This window comes from Conger conger, chromosome 2, assembly GCF_963514075.1.
Source record: "Conger conger chromosome 2, fConCon1.1, whole genome shotgun sequence".
NCBI lineage: Eukaryota > Metazoa > Chordata > Actinopteri > Anguilliformes > Congridae > Conger > Conger conger.
In genome coordinates this window covers 68805750-68825467 of record NC_083761.1, presented here as the reverse complement: position 1 = coordinate 68825467, position 19718 = coordinate 68805750, and the positions used below count along the sequence as shown (strand labels likewise).

Below are 19718 nucleotides of genomic sequence, written 5' to 3'. Positions count from 1 at the left end.
AGCCCTCCTCTCCTAAGTGTGCCTGCAGGGTTTGTGAGGGATGTGCCCACCTGATGTCTTTGTGTTACATATATATTCTAAAACACTTCAACCTCTGCTTCAGCCTGTGGCTATGTCTCCATAAATGGATTGATCGGATTGAGCAATTCAATTATATTCAATTGTTGGCACCATTTTCCCTATGAGAATCAGTCCCGACTGTGTCTCTTTAAGTTACTGCAATTGCTTCAAGATACTGAAAAAAAATTAAGAGAAACAATTGGCACTGGAGAAACTATAGTTCACAGAAAACATTTTCTTTGATATGGTAAAAACAAATAAATTGTTGGGGTAAGGAGAAACAGGGGCAGAGTGAGCAAGAATGAGAATGTGAAACAGGTCCACCCGGTCCTGTGGAACAAGATGAATGTCTGGGTGTCGGCACACCTGTTCCCAGGGCGGAGCTGGGACAGGTAGCCACATTTTAACTCTGCCGTGTCACACGAACAACTCCCACTAGAGCAAAGAGAGGGGACAGAGACAGGATAGAGGGAGACAGAAGCACAAAGGGACTTCAACTCGTATAACTCCTCAGCCCCAGGATGTTTAAAAAGAAGGACGGTGGCCTGCTGAAGGTGTCCGGCAAGATCAGCAAGTGAGTCTGAGCAGGGAGGCCTTCTGCCCCTGTGTGTGTGTGTGCGGACGCTTGTGTCATATTTCCTCTCTACTGGAGGGTGTTGTTCGCTCTCCTTTTCTCTGCCTGTCTCTGTTCTAATTAAATACAGATTCCTGAAGGACTCGACTGAGTTGTGGTTCACAGCATTTGTCGCATTTGTTGGTGGCTACTACAAGTCAGATTATTTTTTTTAATGCCTTTCTGGGTACTCTGATCAGAGAGTTTAGGGAAACAGAGTTTTGTCTGGCTTTGTAAACATGAGTGTGGTTTAAAGGGCAGCTCATAGGGTTAAAACCAGTTTCCAGTATCAGGCAAGACATTTATTTTCCAGTGTGTAGAGGTAGCTCTCATGGACGAAGTGAGATCTTGGACAGAAAGGTGTTGAAAATCATGTTGTCGATATGCATTTGATTGTTATTTTTATTGTCATGTGATTATCTGGCATAGCGATTAACTTTTATTGCAGTTGTTCAATTCCATCCATGCATCCATCTCTTTTCTTAAATTGCTTACCAGGTCAGGGTCCCGGGGGGTTGGGGGGAGAGGTAGGAATGCACCCGGTGTTTAATTGCACTGCTCAATTTAAATGGCAATGGTCTCCTTATCGCAATGTTTGTTCCAGAGAAAGAACATACGATTTTCAAGGTACCAGTATACTTCAGCATAGATTTTTAAATTCATTTTGGGTTGGGCTACATTAGTTTTATAGCCTCTAATGAAAAGCTTTTGGTTTTGCAAAATTCTATCACTGGTAGAGGTTGGCACTGTTAGTTACACCCTCATCTAAAATATTTGCATTTTGTCAACAGGTTTGGTCAAATAGATATTTTGGAGGTGTGTCTCTTTCACTGTGAGATTTACTAACTTAATAGACTGCTAGTAAACCCAGTTAAGATGATTTTCTTCATACCATTCATGGGATTATTTGAATATTGTAAAAAAGTAACTAAACAACTTCAAACACTTGCACACATACCTAAACAGCCACACTGTGGTATCTGATTCTGTATTCTCATTCCCAGAGGTACATATTGCTTAACTTTTTAAATCTTGGAATCAGGTTTATGTTGATACAATAAAGGTTTTCCTTTGTTTCCTTTTTACAATGGGCATAATGTCAAATTAAGTGTACATATTTTTTTATCTTTCTGAGAATCCAGCTCACCTTTAGTGGGAAACAGATTCATCGGTTTGCTTTTGTTGCATTGGGAGTGAAACAAATATAACAAACAGCTCTGGATTGGCATTTACATATGCAGTCAATTTTATCCAGTGATTACTGAAAGACTGTTTTGAGTCATTGCTAGTTGTATTTAGACAGGCCAACCAGGGCACGGATTTGCATTTTACTGCTTTTTTAATCATGCTGCTCACCATCACAGGCAGATTCTGTTGAACAGGTAGGGGAGGTTGGGCCCACACACTTCTGAGTCAGGACTTCTATATGCGGATTGCTAAGAGACTGGGGTGTGCCCTTGGGTATAAAGAAAGGAAGAAGAAGAGAGAGAATGAAAGGGTAACAAAGAGATGGGATGACCACTCCTGAAAACCCAGCGCAGAGTGCGAAGTGAACAGTTTTACTCTATCTGTCTCTGCCCTGGGGCACCATGAAACTACAGTGTGAGGGCAGTCTGGGCTGTGCACAGCTTCCTCTGCAGAAACCGATCACACTTAATACTCTTCATTCACTTGAATGGGAAATTCACTGATGAGCACATACACATCACCATTGCCCGTATGCTAATCAGAGGTATTTTATGTAGAAAAACATGGGTGATGATATCTTTGGGTGGAATATCAATACCACCATGGTATTGCAGCAGAGGTGCTCAGCTCTGGTGCTGGAGGATCCACGTGGTCTACAGGTGTTGGTTGTTGGTTGTTGGCTGTCTGCACTTCATTTTATCAGTTAAAGTAGTTTATCACACAACTCACCTCATCTGAACAGACTGCTGATTATAAGACAAAAGCAAAAATCCACCAGAGCCCTCCGGGATGAAGGCTGAGAACCCCTGTATTCGGGGAATATTACAGCCCTGAGCACTGTGCAGCATGAGCTGCTATGGTTGTTTTGGTTTACCTAGGTCAGATGAGGGCGGAGATTTTATGGATCAAAGCAGCTGATATCCTCTTGTGCTGCGGGTCTGTGCATCATCAGGCTCCTGTTTGACGTCATCCCTATCGCGTTAGACAATGCCTCTTGTTGGACAGTGTCTTCTGTGGACACAAAAAACCATTACATCACTTTTATGTGACTACATAAAACAAATATCACTTGTGGAACATGTGAAGGATGTGTTTTGAAATGGCTAAACTGAAGGTTAGCTCAAGTTTTCTGTAGTTCTGTAAGCAAATCTATAAGAACATGATACAGGAACTAATGAAAGTTTTGGATTGATATTTAGAGATATTGTAATAGCTGATGTGAGCCATATTGAAAGCAGAAACGTGCATAATTTTCAGACCAGGCTTGAGGCATTGCTGAAGTAAATGTACGATAGATTATAGGCAAAATATGAGCCTTGTTGGACTGAATAGCATGTTCTCATTGAACTTTAAAATGTTTTTAGTTCTGTAGATAGGGTAAGCTGGAGCTGAGATGACACCAGCAGGGTAATAGGAGACAGAGGACCTGGTTTTATTTGTCGGTGTATTGATATGACCTGGAGTATGCTGGTATCCAGACACAAAAGCAAGCCTTCCCCTGCTTGTCAGGGAGTGTGATAATGCCTCTGAGCATTGCACAGGGACATGTTTGGTGGGGAGAGAGATAAAGATGCATAGGCAAAGAGAGAATAATTATTTTATTATTGCAGTTGTTTCAGAATAAGAAAAAGGTACTTCCTGAAACAAAAACTCCTCCAGCTCATTCTTATGAGACCTATTGAGGAGCTATGGACACAATCTCCATACAGCACATCACATTTGGGAGATAATAGACACATACAGTACAGTGCCAAACTGATTGAGTCTGGTTTATTGGATGCTTGGAAAGCATCCCTTGCATTTTATTTTATTCAAGATGCACATATCCTGATGAAAACCCATTGAAATAAAATATGTTTTACTGATAATGACATAAAGTGCCGTTAAACATTGCTTGCATACCTGATTGACAGCTTTGTGGAATCATGGAATGACTTCCATATTCTGCCCTATAATTATTAAATAGTCAAGAGAGATGTTGGAATTTGACATTGGAACGGATCTGCCTAACTTGACTTACGACCTTGCAAGCTAGTTTTTCAGTGGGTCATTTCAGTGTGAATTCTGGATACTGTGGAGTTTTAGTGAAATAGACTAACCATATCAGTGACAGAAATGCACATATAGTTTGCTTGATTGGTCAGTTTACCCATAGCTTTACATAGCTTTGTAGGTATTGCTGGTTAGAAGCCATTGTCTGTTTGTTTATATTGTAGTTCTAACGCAAGCTTAAATCTCACACAGTGGTGATCAAAAAGTTGTTTCCAATTTCACCGAGTGACTGCTTTCTTTTCACTGAAGTATTACTATGTGTTATGCTCTGCCACTGATTGAGAGTCTATACTTTAAGGGAATAATAAACATGCAAATAAACTTGCAGTAGTAGCTTTCACAGCTTTTTTTGTATTTGAATATCTAGTCTATATTTGGTTTCATGTGTCAGAATACAGCCGGAAGGTAGGACTACCATAGAGAGGCAGTGATTGGCTTGAGACTGAGTGTTTTGAATGTCCTGTGCTACTTCACATTTAAATGGTACCTATCATCATTATGTTCATACGAAACACTGGACATACAGAGCTAGCCTCAAGCCTGCATTGTGACATCATCATTGCTGTACAGCTTTCATGTATGCATCAATAGAGGAATATGTAATGTTCAGTCAGTCTGGAGTCAATAAATTAAACTTCAGAGCATTAAAGGAATTAAACTAGACCTTAAAATATAATTTGATCATTCATTTTCATCTGATTATATTTATGTCTGGCTATTTCTTCAAGGCATTTTATGTAGAATACTAGATATGGAAGTTATGGAAGGAATTAAAATGCATGATATTCTGACCTCAAATAGCATGTCTTGTATTGCTTTTTATGTGCAACATTGTAGGAGAATGCCAGAAGATCTGTCTAGCCTGAATTCAGTAGTATTCACTGCAGACAGAGAAAAAGTATATTACTAAATAAGTAACTAGTTGAATAAGGTGATCATTTAAAATATGTTACAGGTATGATAGATTTTAGATCTGTTTTTTAAATGTAAGTTATCTGTCCTAGTAAAACAAAATGTATGTTCTGAGGAAATTAAATAATTTGAACAAATCAACATTGTTGAAAGCCAGTAGTTCACTGACAGATGAGGCATTCAAATACACCCTCAGATATTATGCTTTATATCTTAATCATCATAAGGAGTGTTCAGGAATTACCTTTAATGGCCAGCAGGTATAGTAAGAACAGGAGAACAATAGGAGATTGCACTCAGAAAGAATAACTGAGAGACAGCACTGTTTGTGGAATGACTGCAATGGGAAGAATTCTGGAGGAGGGAAGAGGAATTCTATCATATCGCAGATCTGGCCCAAACACCCCTCATCTCCTCACCTGTGAACATGCTGTACTCATTGAGAAGCTTAAAATAGTCTTTTCTGAAAACATGTGAAATACAACAAGGATAGAGAGGAATGTACTGGATATAGGGACATATGTGACTTTTTTGTTTCTGTACAAAGCATATATAGGAGAATGTGCTGCCTTAAAAGAGAATACAACATTCCTCTCTTACTGAGGTTATCGATCATCTCTGTCTGGTTGTGTAGAGGAGTGGTTCTCAAGTTTGGTCTCTGTGTATGCTGGTTTCCATTCTTCTAACAAAAAGATTGGTCAGGACGAAAAAAGCAACATAGACAGAGTTCCCCCAGGGCTGAACTTGAGAATGACCAGTATTGAAAATCACATAAGGTGTAAATACCAGTATTAACCTTTCTATTACCCGCACAGGAGCCAAGTAAATGATTTGGCCTTGCTGATTGCTCGCATGCAGAAGAATGCTGATGTGGTGGAGAAAGATGTCTTGCGTGCTGAGGAATTGCTGGCTGTGGTGAGTAGACTAACCTTCCACGCACACACACATACACATGTATGCACACATGCACACATGCATGTACACGCACACACCCTGTCACACACACACACACACACACCCACACACACGGTTATTTTTTCTGTTGTTCGCAGATGTCACAATGTAATATTGTTTCTTACAAAGCCAATGCTAGAACAGATACAGGTCACATGAGAGAACAATATTCAGAGAATGCAGGTTTGCGGGGTAATGCCAACTGGTCATGGAATGATAATCATTCCCTGTGTAATGAATTCAATTTCAATCTGTGAATTACGGAGGGGTATAACAACAAAGCCTTTACTCCCCTTGACATGCTTATATGGTCAATCCGTGATACATCCCCTCCCACTGTTTTTTTCGTTCTTAGGATGCAGAAAACTTGAGAAAGGACCTGCCATTAAAGCACCAGAAGGAGAACGCGGATCGCTTGGCGGAGGCAGAAGGACTGCTGAAGGACCTCTTTCTGGACGTGGATAAGGCCAAGAAGCTGAAGCACCCACAGGGCAGCGAGATTGAGAGCGAGTGAGTGTTGCAGTCCTGTCCATTTTGTGCTCCTTCCCACTGCCCAGGGCTGTTTGTAGTGCTGTCTTTAAAACTTACAAATAATGATATCATTTCTGAGGTTATTATAGGTTAAACTTTTTTTGTATTTCTAAAGAATAATACAGAGAACTCAGCCCTCTTTTTGTCTCTTGCCTCTTCAGTGTCAGCCACCTCCATGACCGCTGGTTCAAAGACTGCGGCTTTTACCGCGAGGTGTATGAACAGATCAAGGAAGTCGAACTGGCACCCAGAATTGACTGGGCCCAAGTGCTCAACCAGAAACAGGTAAGCCTAGCCATTCTCTGTTACGCACTACCCAGGACAGTGGTGACAATTGTCACCCCACCCCAGCGTGCCCTCCCTCTCTGCACGCCTTATTAGGCCCTGCTGTAAAAACTATGCCAGCTCGACCAGCTTGAAAATTTTGCTGGTCAAGCTGGTAATAAGCTGGTCTAGCTGGGTATGAGCTGGTCAAACAGCTAGGCTGGTAGCTTGTCTGTAGGGCCACCTACAAACTAGCTTGAGCAGTTTTTTTCAGCAGGGTGTAGAACAAGTAAAACTGGAGTCTTGGCATGACACGTGAAGCCCAGCCAGTGCTGCGTGCTGTGCTTGGTTTACCAGTTGAACTTGTGGCCTCAGCTAACATAAAGCTGTCCATATAATTGTGGGTCCTCGTACAAAACTCGAGTACACCTCTGTCAGGTGTCAGTGCTGCGCTAAGGGAGTCTGTGGCCTGTCCTTGTGTTTTACAGAGACAAGTGAATGCGGAAGAGTATGGCCCCAGTATGTCAGACCTGGAGAAGCAGATTGCCTCACACAACATCCTGCACAAAGAGATCGAGGCCTACAAAAACCAGCTTGATGTCAGTTCCACAGGATCCAAGGTACCTGCCATGCATTATGCACATTTGCAATACAATTAAATCGCATGGCAGATTCTCTCATCCGGAAGTGGAGAACATCAGTATAACTGGAAATAAAAATGGGAAATCACCAAGAATGTATATAGTTTCAATCAGGATCCACCAACATCACACCACTCCACTGCACAATGTGCAGGAAGACCACGGTGCACTAAATCCTGTGTTTCTGATCTTTCAGGAGGAGTTTGCTGCCATTCAGAAGCAGTACAACAATCTTTTAGTAAGTAATATTTATAAACTGGAATAATACGTTTTCGGTGTGGTATTATGGGGATTCATATATTAACCGCTATGCTAGATCCAAGTCTTACAACTGCTTGTACCTTTTATAGTTGTACCAGTTCCATATAATTTGAGAAATACAATCTCATCATACAATGTACAATAGGTATTTGTATCTGTGGTGGGCCGGGGCGGTAACATGCTCTCTTCTCTTGGCAGGACAACTCAAAATGGCGGCACCAGTACCTGAGCAGCTTGTATGACTACATGCAGGGCTGCAATAAAGAGCTTGCATACCTGAATGAAGAACAGAAAAAGATCCAAAGTCAGGACTGGAGTGACCGCATGGTGGACCCCCCGGATGTGCGCAGGCAGTACGAGGTGAGAGGGATGGATGTGTTTTCAGAGGAAGGAGCAGGTGAAGGAGAACCAGTACACAGCTGTCCCGGCACGGGCCCATAGGGGTGCACAGAAATACATTCAGAATGAAACCTGTCGATAAACATACGGGTTAAAACCAAACAGAATCAAAGTGAATTCCTGATTTTGGGAATATGCTCAATTAATTTATTTTAATATGCTCCTCAATGTATTGGGAATACGTCGTTTTTCAACTTGTCCAATGTTAGATCAATGTCAAATCAGTCAGGTGTTTATTCCTGCTTTGATTTTGGTTTCACAGCACTTCAAGAACAACAGCCTGCTGTCACATGAGAGCGAGGTGAACAAGCTGCAGGATGGCGGGGACCGGCTCATCGAGATGAAGCACCCTGCCAGCGACACCATACAGGTCTGCACGTCTCTCCGTGACGGTGCCTCAACACAAGAAATCTGCCGTTCAGCTCCCCCTAGTGCTCTTGTTATTCCAATGCTCTGAGGTGTTTTTTTTTTTCATGCACTCTAATCGTTATGGCACTTGCGTGTTATAGATGCACAGAGATGCGTTGAGGACCGAATGGCAAGAATTCCTGAATCTGTGCATCTGCCAGGAGTCACATCTGGAGAATGTGGAGGAGTACAAGAAGGTACTGAGCTCGGGACGGTTTTTAGACTTTCCGTGGTGGTGATTGTCGCTCCTATCTTCCAGGGGAATCCCCCAGGCCCCGCTCACTGAGGTGGAACAGCAGCGGCCTTTTAGCAGAGCCCAGAACTCCACCCGGTCTTGTTTTTAATGCACTTTGTAACTTTTTAATGATTGTTTTATCATTGCCTTTTGTAAGGCACTTTGAGATTTATCCATATAAATACAGTGTATTAAAATATTAACAAGGCTTATATCTTCTCTGAAATTATCTGGTCACACTGGATAGACTTCCATGACATGGCTGCATGTTTGTGGAGATGCGCTGTATCATTCCTCTGTCCCTGATGTATGCCTGCTGTCCTGTCCAGTTCCAACTGGATGCAGACACTCTCTCCGAGAACCTGGGGAAACTCAACTCCTCCCTGGACCCAAAAGCTCAGACCAATAAGACCCACACTGAGATCCTCCTACAGCTTGAGGTGAGGTTTTTTATTGCAAGCTGAAATTAACATGAATGGTACAGCTCTAGATAAGCACGTATTCTGTTGTGTGTTGTGGATATGCATTTTATTGTCATATCGTGTCCAGTATATTTTCCAATTACGTTTTCAAGACTCTATTTTTGTTGCTAGTTTCTTGCTACTGGCGCATAAATTTGGATTATTTGCCCAAATTAGCTATTTACCTTAACAAAACCTCCACATAACTGAGCTTCTTCGCCTGTCTGACCTCTAACAGGGGGAAGAGAGGGCGATGCAGCGGAATGAGCAAGACCTGGCAGATCTGAAGACGCGTAGCACCTCCATCACCCCGCTCAAACTACGCCGCAGCCAGCTCAACAAGCCTGTCAGTGTGGAGTCCCTGTGTGACTGGAGCACCAAAAAGGTACAGGCCTGTCAGCTGCCATAGCAGTCTGTTTTTCACACATTACATCATAAAAGCCTTTGTCTCTCCTAACAAAGACGATGCAGTGGTTTAGAATCCAAATGATGGCGGGGTGCTGGGACTGTTCTGGTTACAGCACTGTTCACTCACAATTTGGTTTTGAAGCCAGTTTATGCCAGTGCCAACTATGGCAGCCAGCCTCACAGGGTGATATACATTTGCAGCTAGCGTCGTCCAGCGTCGTCCAAGCTAGAGTTGTCCAGGGAATGGAGGGTTTCAGGTGGTTTCAGTTTCAGTTCTGTATCATCACACACAAGCCATGCCTTCTGGTTCGTCCACCATAGTTGGTCAAGCTACACATGCAGTGTCTTCCTCTGGCTTGAGTCTGTGCAAGATTGACTTGAAGCTTTTCGTGCATTGGGGGAGAGCACATACTATACTGCATTCTCATGAATCGATAGCAGAGGTTACAGTAAGGCGTAGCAGAAGCACAAGGTCAAACGTTGAGTGGTTCTGTGGAAGCCAAGCGAAAATACGATCTCTATTTACACTCCTTTAGGCATCAGTGACTCGAGGCGAGAAGCTACTCCTCAAATCCAATTCGGACAATGAGAACTGGAACCTTCAGGCAAGCAATGGGACAGCCAAAACAATGCCAGGGGTGTGCTTCGTGATACCACCCCCTGACCCAGAGGCCATTAACAAAGTTGACAGGTAAGAAATCCAAGAGCACTCTTCATCAGTGTTGTATTCCCTACCACCCCCCCTCCCCTGCCCCTAGGATAGAGAAAGCTATTAATTCAGCAGATATATGCCTGTGTTGCTGTCTAGAAGGCAGGTACAGTAAGTGTAATGCCACTGTCTGCTTCTTTGTGAGAGCAGGCTTACTGCAGATCTTTCAGACCTGAAGAAGAAGAGAGCTGCCCTCCAGGCTTCCCTGAAGAACCACACCCCAGAGGTTACAAGGTCACTGAAATCAGGTAAACAGATTATTCACATAGTAGCATTATATTGTAGGGAAACTGGTCAGCCTGGGACTGCACTATGCCGCGAGAAAAGGTGAAATAAACATAGACAATTAAAACCGAGAAACAGTAATTTCAGTATGCTTTATTACTGTCAAATAGTAGGCTACCACAGAGTAAGAGTATGAACAGCAAATTCATTGTTAAATAGGCTACAGAATCAGCTCAATCTACCTGACATTTTCTATAGACTATGCCAACTATTTTAATTAATTATACAATCATACAGCAAACTACTTAGCATTAATAGAACAAGCTATATCACAGAATTATTCAATAAAAACCAGTCCTGCAGAAGGGGCAGTGCAAGCAATCTTTATTTGTGTTTTCTGCTAGCTAATTTTCTTAATTAATCTTACTTTGTGTGGTGAAATTTACAAAAGCTCCGCATGTCGCTTGTCTAGCTAAAATACAAAAATGGGTCGTTTTTTTTGACCAAGTTAGTATAGCCTACCACATCGTGACAGGAGATCTCTGGCACCACTCCAGATTGGAATTATTGGTGATATACAACAAGACTTTTTTAATGAAAGTCTCCTAGTTATAATGAGACCACTACAACAGCTATGAAGACAACGATAATACTGTATTGACAGATAGCTAGCCAATTAACAGAGAGCTAACCTTTATGTGGGAATTACCAGATGATCGACGAGGCAATCTGGCCCCACAGGCCAACATAGAAAATCTGTAATGACATGCCCAGAAGGGGTTCCCTGTCATATTGCCTGGGATATGGGTTGTGGGGCCGGCCCCACTGATAATTGGCAGCATCGAGCACTTTTCGCTACAATAAAGATTGCACAAAATATTTTTATTACTTTGAGTGCATTACCGAATTACGGATAATATCTAGTTTGAGCAATTCAAAGCTAACTTTCTTAACTGAACTTCAGTGCTTCAGAGATAAGAAAGTCAATGATAGATAAGAATGCAATACCGGCAACTACTGGTGGGGCCGGGTCCCACCATCCCTTAGTGTAGAGATGCCACTGCCTACCTATGTAACTTGTTTCTTTCAGCCCCTGTGACCAGGGCCGCGATGGACCCTAAATCAGCCGAGTTGGCCACGAAGCTGGATCAGCTGGATGATGATCTGGATAAGGCCCAGCAGGATATCCTGAGCCTAATGAGAGCCCCGCTGGACCGCACTGACCCGGCAGCAGACCTGGCTAATCGGCTGAAAGAGCAGGAGGTGAGAGGGCATCACAGCATTGTTTAATTCATTAGTGCGCTCGGTTCGTCATCATTAATTAGATTTAGGTTTTCACATTCTTTAATATCGTTAAAGGTGCTTTTAATCAAGGTACTTAACATGGATCATACAGTGCATCCGGAAAGTATTCACAGCGCTTCACTTCTCCCACATTTTGTTATGTTACAGCCTTATTCCAAAATGGAATAAATTCATTTCTTTCCTCAAAATTCTACACACAACACCCCATAATAACAATATGAAAGAAGTTTTTCAGAAATTTTTGCAAATTTATAAAAAATAAAAAACTAAGAAATCACATGTACATAAGTATTCAAAGCCTTTGCTCAATACTTTGTTGATGCACACTTTGGCAGCAATTACAGCCTCAAGTCTTTTTGAATATGATGCCACAAGCTTGGCACACCTATCTTTGGGCAGTTTCGCCCATTCCTCTTTGCAGCACCTCTCAAGCTCCATCAGGTTGGATGGGGAGCATCGGTGCACAGCCATTTTCAGATCTCTCCAGAGATGTTCAATCAGATTCAAGTCTGGGCTTTGGCTGGGCCACTCAAGGACATTCACAGAGTTGTCCTGAAGCCACTCCTTTGATATCTTGGCTGTGTGCTTAGGGTCATTGTCCTGCTGAAAGAGCGCTCTGGAGCAGGTTTTCATCCAGGATGTCACTGTACATTGCTGCATTCATCTTTCCCTCAATCCTGACTAGTCTCCCAGTTCCTGCCGCTAAAAAACATCCCCACAGCATGATGCTGCCACCACCATGCTTCACTGTAGGGATGGTATTGGCCAGGTGATGAGCGGTGCCTGGTTTCCTCCAAACATGACGCCTGGCATTCACGCCAAAGAGTTCAATCTTTGTCTCATCAGACGAGAGAATTTTGTTTCTCATGGTCTGAGAGTCCTTCTGGTGCCTTTTGGCAAACTCCAGGCGGGCTGCCATGTGCCTTTTACTAAGGAGTGGCTTCTGTCTGGCCACTCTACCATACAGGCCTGATTGGTGGATTGCTGCAGAGATGGTTGTCCTTCTGGAAGGTTCTCCTCTCTCCACAGAGGAACGCTGGAGCTCTGACAGAGTGACCATCGGGTTCTTGGTCACCTCCCTGACTAAGGCCCTTCTCCCCCGATTGCTCAGTTTAGATGGGCGGCAAGCTCTAGGAAGAGTCCTGGTGGTTCCGAACGTCTTCCATTTACGGATGATGGAGGCCACTGTGCTCATTGGGACCTTCAAAGCAGCAGAAATTTTTCTGTACCCTTCCCCAGATTTGTGCCTCGAGACAATCCTGTCTCGGAAGTCTACAGACAATTCCTTTGACTTCATGCTTGGTTTGTGCTCTGACATGCATTGTCAACTGTGGGACCTTATATAGACAGGTGTGTGCCTTTCCAAATCATGTCCAATCAACTGAATTTACCACAGGTGTACTCCAATTAAGCTGTAGAAACATCTCAAGGTTGATCAGTGGAAACAGGATGCACCTGAGCTCAATTTTGAGCTTCATGGCAAAGGCTGTGAATACTTATGTACATGTGATTTCTTAGTTTTTTGTTTTTAATAAATTTGCAAAAATGTCAAAAAAACTTCTTTCATGTTGTCATTATGGGGTGTTGTGTGTAGAATTTTGAGGGAAAAAATGAATTTATTCCATTTTGGAATAAGGCTGTAACATAACAAAATGTGGGAAAAGTGAAGCGCTGTGAATACTTTCCGGATGCACTGTAAGTACCTTAATGGCTCACATGAATGGTAACCGACACTGTGCCAGCTTGCTGTACAAATTCATATATCTGACTATGTTGCTCACCTACTGTTATGCTGTGCCTGTTAGAAAGCAGCCCTGGCCCTGAAGAGACTAGAGCAGGAGAAGGCTGCAGCAGAGAAAGAGATGGAGCCCTTACTCTCCCAACAGTCCAGTGGTACCGTCTCCTCAGCCTTACCACTCAAACTGAATGATGCCAAAAACAAGCAAGACAGCATTGCTGGTCTTGCCGATCTCTTCAGCAAGAAGTAAGTGGATATTATTGATAGCACTGTGCTGGAACGGTGCACAACCCTGATTCATTTTCCCCAATACAAAACAACATTGTTGTGCTATCAACACTGAACTCAGGCTGGGCTAGATCTTAATCTCTCTCTCCAACAGGGCCAAAGCTTCCCTTGACCTGGAAAACCAAATCAGGAAGGTGGATGGCTTTGTCTCAGGTTATGAGAAAAAGTTGGCTGCTGACACTACCATCCCAGATACACCCAATGCTATCCAAGCACGCACCCAGGACCTTCAGGTGGGCCGTACACCTGCTGTCAATCTTACACTCACAGTTCAAAATAATCTGGGGGTTGCCAATTAGAATGTGATCCTGAGAACTCACCCGATTACTCATTCTTGCCGTTCACAGGCTATGCGTGACGATGTGGCCAGCAAGCAGGGAGAGATGCAGAAGTTGAGTGAGGACCTGGAGGCCACAGAGCAGCTGTGCAGCTCGCTGCAGAAGGGCTACCAGGAGTACTGTCCTGACATACGCAGGCAGGAGACTGAGGTCAAGCAGCTTAAGAACCGCTACACTAATGTCAACAACCAGCTGCAGAAGAGGTGAGGCCTGAAGCAAAATCAAAAAAGCTTACCCCTGCACTGATAGTCATAAACAGAAAAACCACACTGTGCTTGCCTCTTATTTACTGACTTGTTGTCCCATTCTTACAGAGAGAATGTCTTGCAAGAAGCAGGGAATAAGAACCAGGCACTCCAAAGCACCTCTCAGTCGCTTAACTCCTTCCTGAACAATCTGCCAGACAATAAGATCAGTCCAACTGATGATCTGTCACAGATCAACACCAAGCAGAACTCCCAAAAGGTCTGTATGTTTATGTATGTTAATGGTTCTATATCTTCAGTGAATCTTATTAAATTAACCAGTAATCATATTCAATGTTGGAATCCTTGCTTCCTTTATACAAATATTTTAGAGAGTTGTGGAAGACATTGGGAGAAAAGGAGATGACCTGGATCGAGCGGTTGAATTGTCCAATGACCTGCAGAGCGCCCTCAATGTAAGACTTTTGTTGACTTTCATAAAGATTAATATATCCTGAAAAGATCAAGTTAAATATGTCCTGTACAACTTTTATGAAATATACGTATATACAGATTTAAGCTTCAGTGTCATTGTTCTTTCATGGGGATTTTATTTCAATAAGTAAATAAGAAGAGTAAGAAGAAGTTATTTTACTGTATGTTTTACTGTACATATACTGAAGAAAATTAGCAATGGATTACATCTCTACTTATTCATTGACTTTCTCTGGAACATGTTCCAGTCATTCATTAAATCTGGTTTACCAATTTTGGCAGGAATATGAGACAAACTCTGAGAAGTACCGCAGCACACTCAGTGATCGGGTGAAAACAGGTCCAGAGCTCAACCAACCTAGCCTGGCTGATGCTGTGCAGAAACAGGTATGACTGAAAGCTAGTAATGCTTCATTATTTTTTAACAGAAATGTTCTGTAATATGCTTATTACAGATATATTCTCCCATGTTATTTTTTGTCAGTTAACCTCAGACATTGAGACTGCTTTAGGATAATTCAGCCTATTTGAGCCTCAGTGATTTTAAGTTATTGCAAACTGATTGTCGGAAAGTCAATTGCGTATTTATGTTTTATAGGAGAAGGCTTTGGTGAATCGTTATGCGGAAGTATCAGCAGAGAATGAACAGCTTCTCAACCAGATGGATTTTGCAAAGAATCTAATTTCTCAGGTATGGAAAAACACGGAGAGGGCATACATTATATGTATAGTATATTATGAATCTCTTCCAATATTATACAGATTCTAATTTCCATCAGTTTCATACATGACAGTGATATTGAAGTGATGAAAAGTAACATGTAAATGTGAGAGTAGTCATTCTGTAACAGCATGCCATATTACCTCAGGTGCTTTACAAACAATTGAGGAAGTACAGCTTTCAATTTTAAATGAACTTCAAACCTGTCTTATTGTCTTCCATGAGCAGAAGGATGAAAAGATAAGCCACGTGGCAGTACAACAGCAGATGCAACTGCAGAGCCAGCAGAGAGTAGAGGATGAGACTGAAGACCTGAAAAAAGAACTGACAGAGGAGATTACCAGGCGGACCCATGCTGAGTCTGACCTTGAAAATTTCAGGTTGAGATTTATGTCCTTGAAGAGTCGTCGAGGTGTAGAGAGAGTGGAGGAAAAAGAGGTTCTCCAATACTACCGTGACCCCAAACTGGAGAGTGACCTTGAAAGTCTGAGGAACCAGATTCACAGTGAAACTCTGAAACGCTCTAGCACCCACAGTGAGATTGAAATGACCAATGAGAAGATAATCTCTCTGGAGACTGAGCTGCAGAATATAAAGCCCAAACTGGTGACAAAGGAAGTGACAGAGATTGAAAGAGACCCCCAGCTGGATGTGGAGGCCGCCAGGTTGAGAGATGAGATAAGAAACCTGAAGGATGAGGTCAGGATCAGGGAAAGTGAGACTGTCCAAATGAAAACTGAGGTACATATTCTGGAGCAGAAGAGGCCCACCATTAAAGAAAAGTTGGTGAAAAAGGAGGTGATCAAATTTGAAAAGAATCCAGAAACGCTGCGGGCTGTGACCACCTTGGAAGCTGAGATTGGTGATGAGGGCCTTAGGAGCAAATCTTTGAATGATGAGATCTTCCAAACCAGGAGCCAAATCAACACTCTGGAGAGAGTTATCCCTACCATACAGCCAAGGATTATTGTCAAAGAGGTGAAGAAGGTAGAGCAAGACCATGAGCTCATCAGTGAATCCAAGAAGCTCCAACTATCTCTGGAGGAAGAGAGACTTGAAAACAACTCACTCATCAATGATCTGACTAGCCTCCGCCATCGTTATGGACAAGTGGAGCAGATGAAGCCTAAGGTGGAGGTCAAGGAGATCATTAATGAGATCTACAGGGTTGACCCTGAAACTGAGGCAGAACTGGTAAGGCTGAGAAAAGAGCTGAAGGAGTCCAGCAGACATCGTTCTGAACTGGAGAGGGAAATTACCTTACTGATGACAGATCTAAACACCCTCCGCTCCCAGAAGCCTAAGGTGGAGATGAAGGAGGTAGTACAGGAGGTGGTAAAAGAGGAGAAGAGCCCTGAAATCATCAGAGAGATGCAAAGGCTAAATGAACAGCTGTATCGCTTACAGACCACCTATGACACCACCCTGGACCAACTGAATCTTCTGCGAAGAGAGAGAGATCAATGGAAAGCTGAAAAGTCCAAGGTGGAGACAAAACTTTTGACAAGAGAGGTGATCAAATATGAGAATGATCCGCTCTTGGAGAAGGAGGCTGAGCGATTCAGGAGGGAGGTACGTGAGGAAACACAGCGTCGGCGCACCATTGAGGAAACAGTTTTCGATCTCCAGAATAAGAGCATCCTTCTTGAGAGGCAGAAGCCGGAGGAAAAGGTGGTTATACAGGAAGTAGTGCGTCTGGAGAAAGACCCAAGACAGATCTTGGAGCATGAAAAACTTAGCAAGAACCTGGATGATGAGATGAAGTCTCGGAGGAATCTGGAACTGGAGGTGCAGCAGCTGAGAGCTCAGGTTCTGGAGAAGGAGAGGTTTCTCAAGCAGTCAGATGAACGACAAAAGAAGATTCAGGTAGAAATGGAGCTCAGGCAGATTACAACTAGAATCAGAGAACTAGAGAATGCACCACCACCTCTTGAGGAGAAAATAGTGGTAGAAGAAGTCATGAAGGTTGAGAGAGATCCCAAACTTGAGAAGATGACCAATGGCTTACGCATAGATATGGACAAAGAGAGCAGTGACATCATTAGACTGGAGAGGGACATCAGGAACCTTACTCATAAACTGGAGATCCTGCAGAGAGATAAGTCTGTGGAGAAGACAGTCTATAAAGAAGTGATTCGGGTGGAGAAAGATCAGGCTGTTGAGGCTGAGAGGACCCACTTAAGAGAGCAGATGTCACAGGCGAGAAATGCAAGACGGGACATAGAGGATGAAATACAAAGACTTACTGAGAAACTGAATCGGTCGCAGACTACAAAAACATCTAAGTCCATGGAGGAGACGACTCTCATCCATAACAGAGATACCCTGCTGAGAGAGAAAGATAGCCTCTCACGTGAACTGAGGACTGTCGAGTCAGAGAAACAGGACATCAGCATATCATACCAGCAGCACACCAGGCTGATGAGTGAGAGAAGCCAAATGAACAGACAAAAGAGTCTCAAAATGGACTCAGATGTGCAGCGTCTGGAGAGGGAGATATTGGATGAGAAAGACAATATACACAAAAGGGAGAACACCATTCGGGAGCTGCTGAACAGCCTGAAGAAAGAGGACAGTTCTGAAACTAGAACGAGAGAAACTAATGTCTCCACAAGAATTACAATCTTAGACCCAGAGACAGGCAAAGACATGTCTCCATATGACGCATATGTGGAAGGGCTGATTGACCGGAACCAGTACATTCATCTTCAGGAACTGGAGTGTAATTGGGAAGAGGTCACCACAATGGGGCCTGATGGGGAGATATCTGTGCTGCAAGACCGCAAAAGTGGAAAACAGTATTCCATCAACAATGCCCTAAAGGATGGCAGATTGACCCAGTATGACCTGCAAAACTACAAGGATGGCAAGATTCCCATCTCAGAGTTTGCCCTTCTGGTTGCTGGAGAAAAATCTAAGAAGCCCTCAACTTACATGAGTCCAAATTTGTCCTATTCAAGCAGAAGTCCAAGCAGTACAAGCAGTACAAGCAATACATTCAGCCTATCCCACAGTGATGAGCACTTTCCCATTGCTGGCATTTTTGACACGACTTCCCAGAGTCGCATGTCTGTGCGCAGTGCCATGACCCGCAAACTGATTGACGTAAGCACAGGACAGAAGCTGCTGGAGGCACAGGCCGCCACTGGAGGCATTGTGGACATCAGCAACAAAGATCGCTACTCTGTTCACAAGGCAGCAGAGCGTGGACTCATTGATTCAACTCACCTACAGCGGCTTATTAATGCTCAGAAGGCCTTCACTGGGGTGGAGGACCCCATGACAAGGGAACGCCTCTCAGTAGGGGAGGCTGTCCAGAAAGATTGGATGCCAAAGGAAAACGCAATGCGCTACATGGAGGCACAGTTTCTAACTGGGGGGCTAGTAGACCCCAGGAGGAGTGGCCGCCTCACCATTGCTGATGCAGCTAAGTCAAAGATGATCAATACCGACATGGCCAGAGAGCTCCAGGAAGATTCCAACTATGCTAAGGAGTTAGTTGACCCCATTACAAAAGAGAAGATTAACTACAAGCAGGCTATGGCTCGCTGTCAGAAGGATCCTGTCTCAGGACTGTTACTGCTTCCTGCTGCCTCCACAGAGCTCTCCCACCGATCATCGCTCTATAGCTACTAGACATGTTTACTGCCAGATAAGAAGGGACTCTGGTCTCTGTGATGATTGTTACCAGAAGTCAAATTAACATGGACAACTTAAATATCCATGAGCAGACATCGCAGCAAGATGTACCAAATAATCATTATGAACCATCTCAGGAAGTCTACAATCCTGTGTTGCTCATTTTTGGCTCAGGCAATTGCTGCTGAGGTGCTTATATTTGTTTACTTTCTTGTTTGTAATGGGATGCTCAAGTTATTTTTTTGTAAACCTTATTTAAAATGCATGAAATCTATTTTTATCCAGGATAATATATGTTCAGAACGCAATCTGATCCAAGATATTTTCATATTATGCTAAATGGGTTGATGGGCTTTCATGCAATCTTGTTCCTTTGCCAAGTTTTCGGGCAACTTTTCAGTGCTTCTCCAAGTGATGATGGATATATTAAAATCCAAGAGATATCTGTTTAGACTTTTTATCAACACTACAACTTGTTTATTGTTGTATTCACAAACTAACTGATTAAAATTAATTCAACATTCTCAAGATTTCGTATGTTTTATTACTTAATGTTGCACACACAAACACACTTTTTTGTACTTTCACCCCTTATGTATGGAGATAATTAGCAATTACTTGAGCTACGTGAGCTACGTGATTACTTCTTTTTTTCCACTGTCATCACTTGCTGATAGTCCTCAAGTGT

General features: G+C 43.0%; 1 protein-coding gene across 1 annotated transcript; it reads left to right on the top strand.

Moving 5' to 3' along the window:
- The first annotated feature begins 476 nt into the window (after window positions 1-476).
- On the top strand, window positions 477-19558 carry evpla (envoplakin a). Its single transcript, XM_061231359.1, has 22 exons — window positions 477-634; window positions 5641-5740; window positions 6135-6289; window positions 6472-6595; window positions 7063-7194; window positions 7412-7453; window positions 7675-7836; window positions 8138-8245; window positions 8385-8480; window positions 8848-8958; window positions 9218-9364; window positions 9924-10078; window positions 10247-10344; window positions 11412-11584; window positions 13432-13610; window positions 13747-13885; window positions 14000-14193; window positions 14305-14455; window positions 14568-14651; window positions 14953-15057; window positions 15269-15361; window positions 15620-19558. The coding sequence occupies exons 1-22, from the start codon at window positions 582-584 to the stop codon at window positions 19025-19027; spliced, it is 6009 nt and encodes a 2002-aa protein (XP_061087343.1). The 5' UTR covers window positions 477-581; the 3' UTR covers window positions 19028-19558.
- The last annotated feature ends 160 nt before the right edge of the window (window positions 19559-19718 follow it).

What these genes read in the sequence shown, in the direction of transcription:
- evpla (XM_061231359.1), top strand. Translation starts at nt 582, where the DNA reads ATGTTTAAAAAGAAGGACGGTGGCCTGCTGAAGGTGTCCGGCAAGATC. An exon ending in AGCAGTACAACAATCTTTTA is followed by an intron (nt 7,454 to 7,674) that starts GTAAGTAATATT and finishes TTCTCTTGGCAG; the next exon opens with GACAACTCAAAATGGCGGCA. An exon ending in GTGACTGGAGCACCAAAAAG is followed by an intron (nt 9,365 to 9,923) that starts GTACAGGCCTGT and finishes ACACTCCTTTAG; the next exon opens with GCATCAGTGACTCGAGGCGA.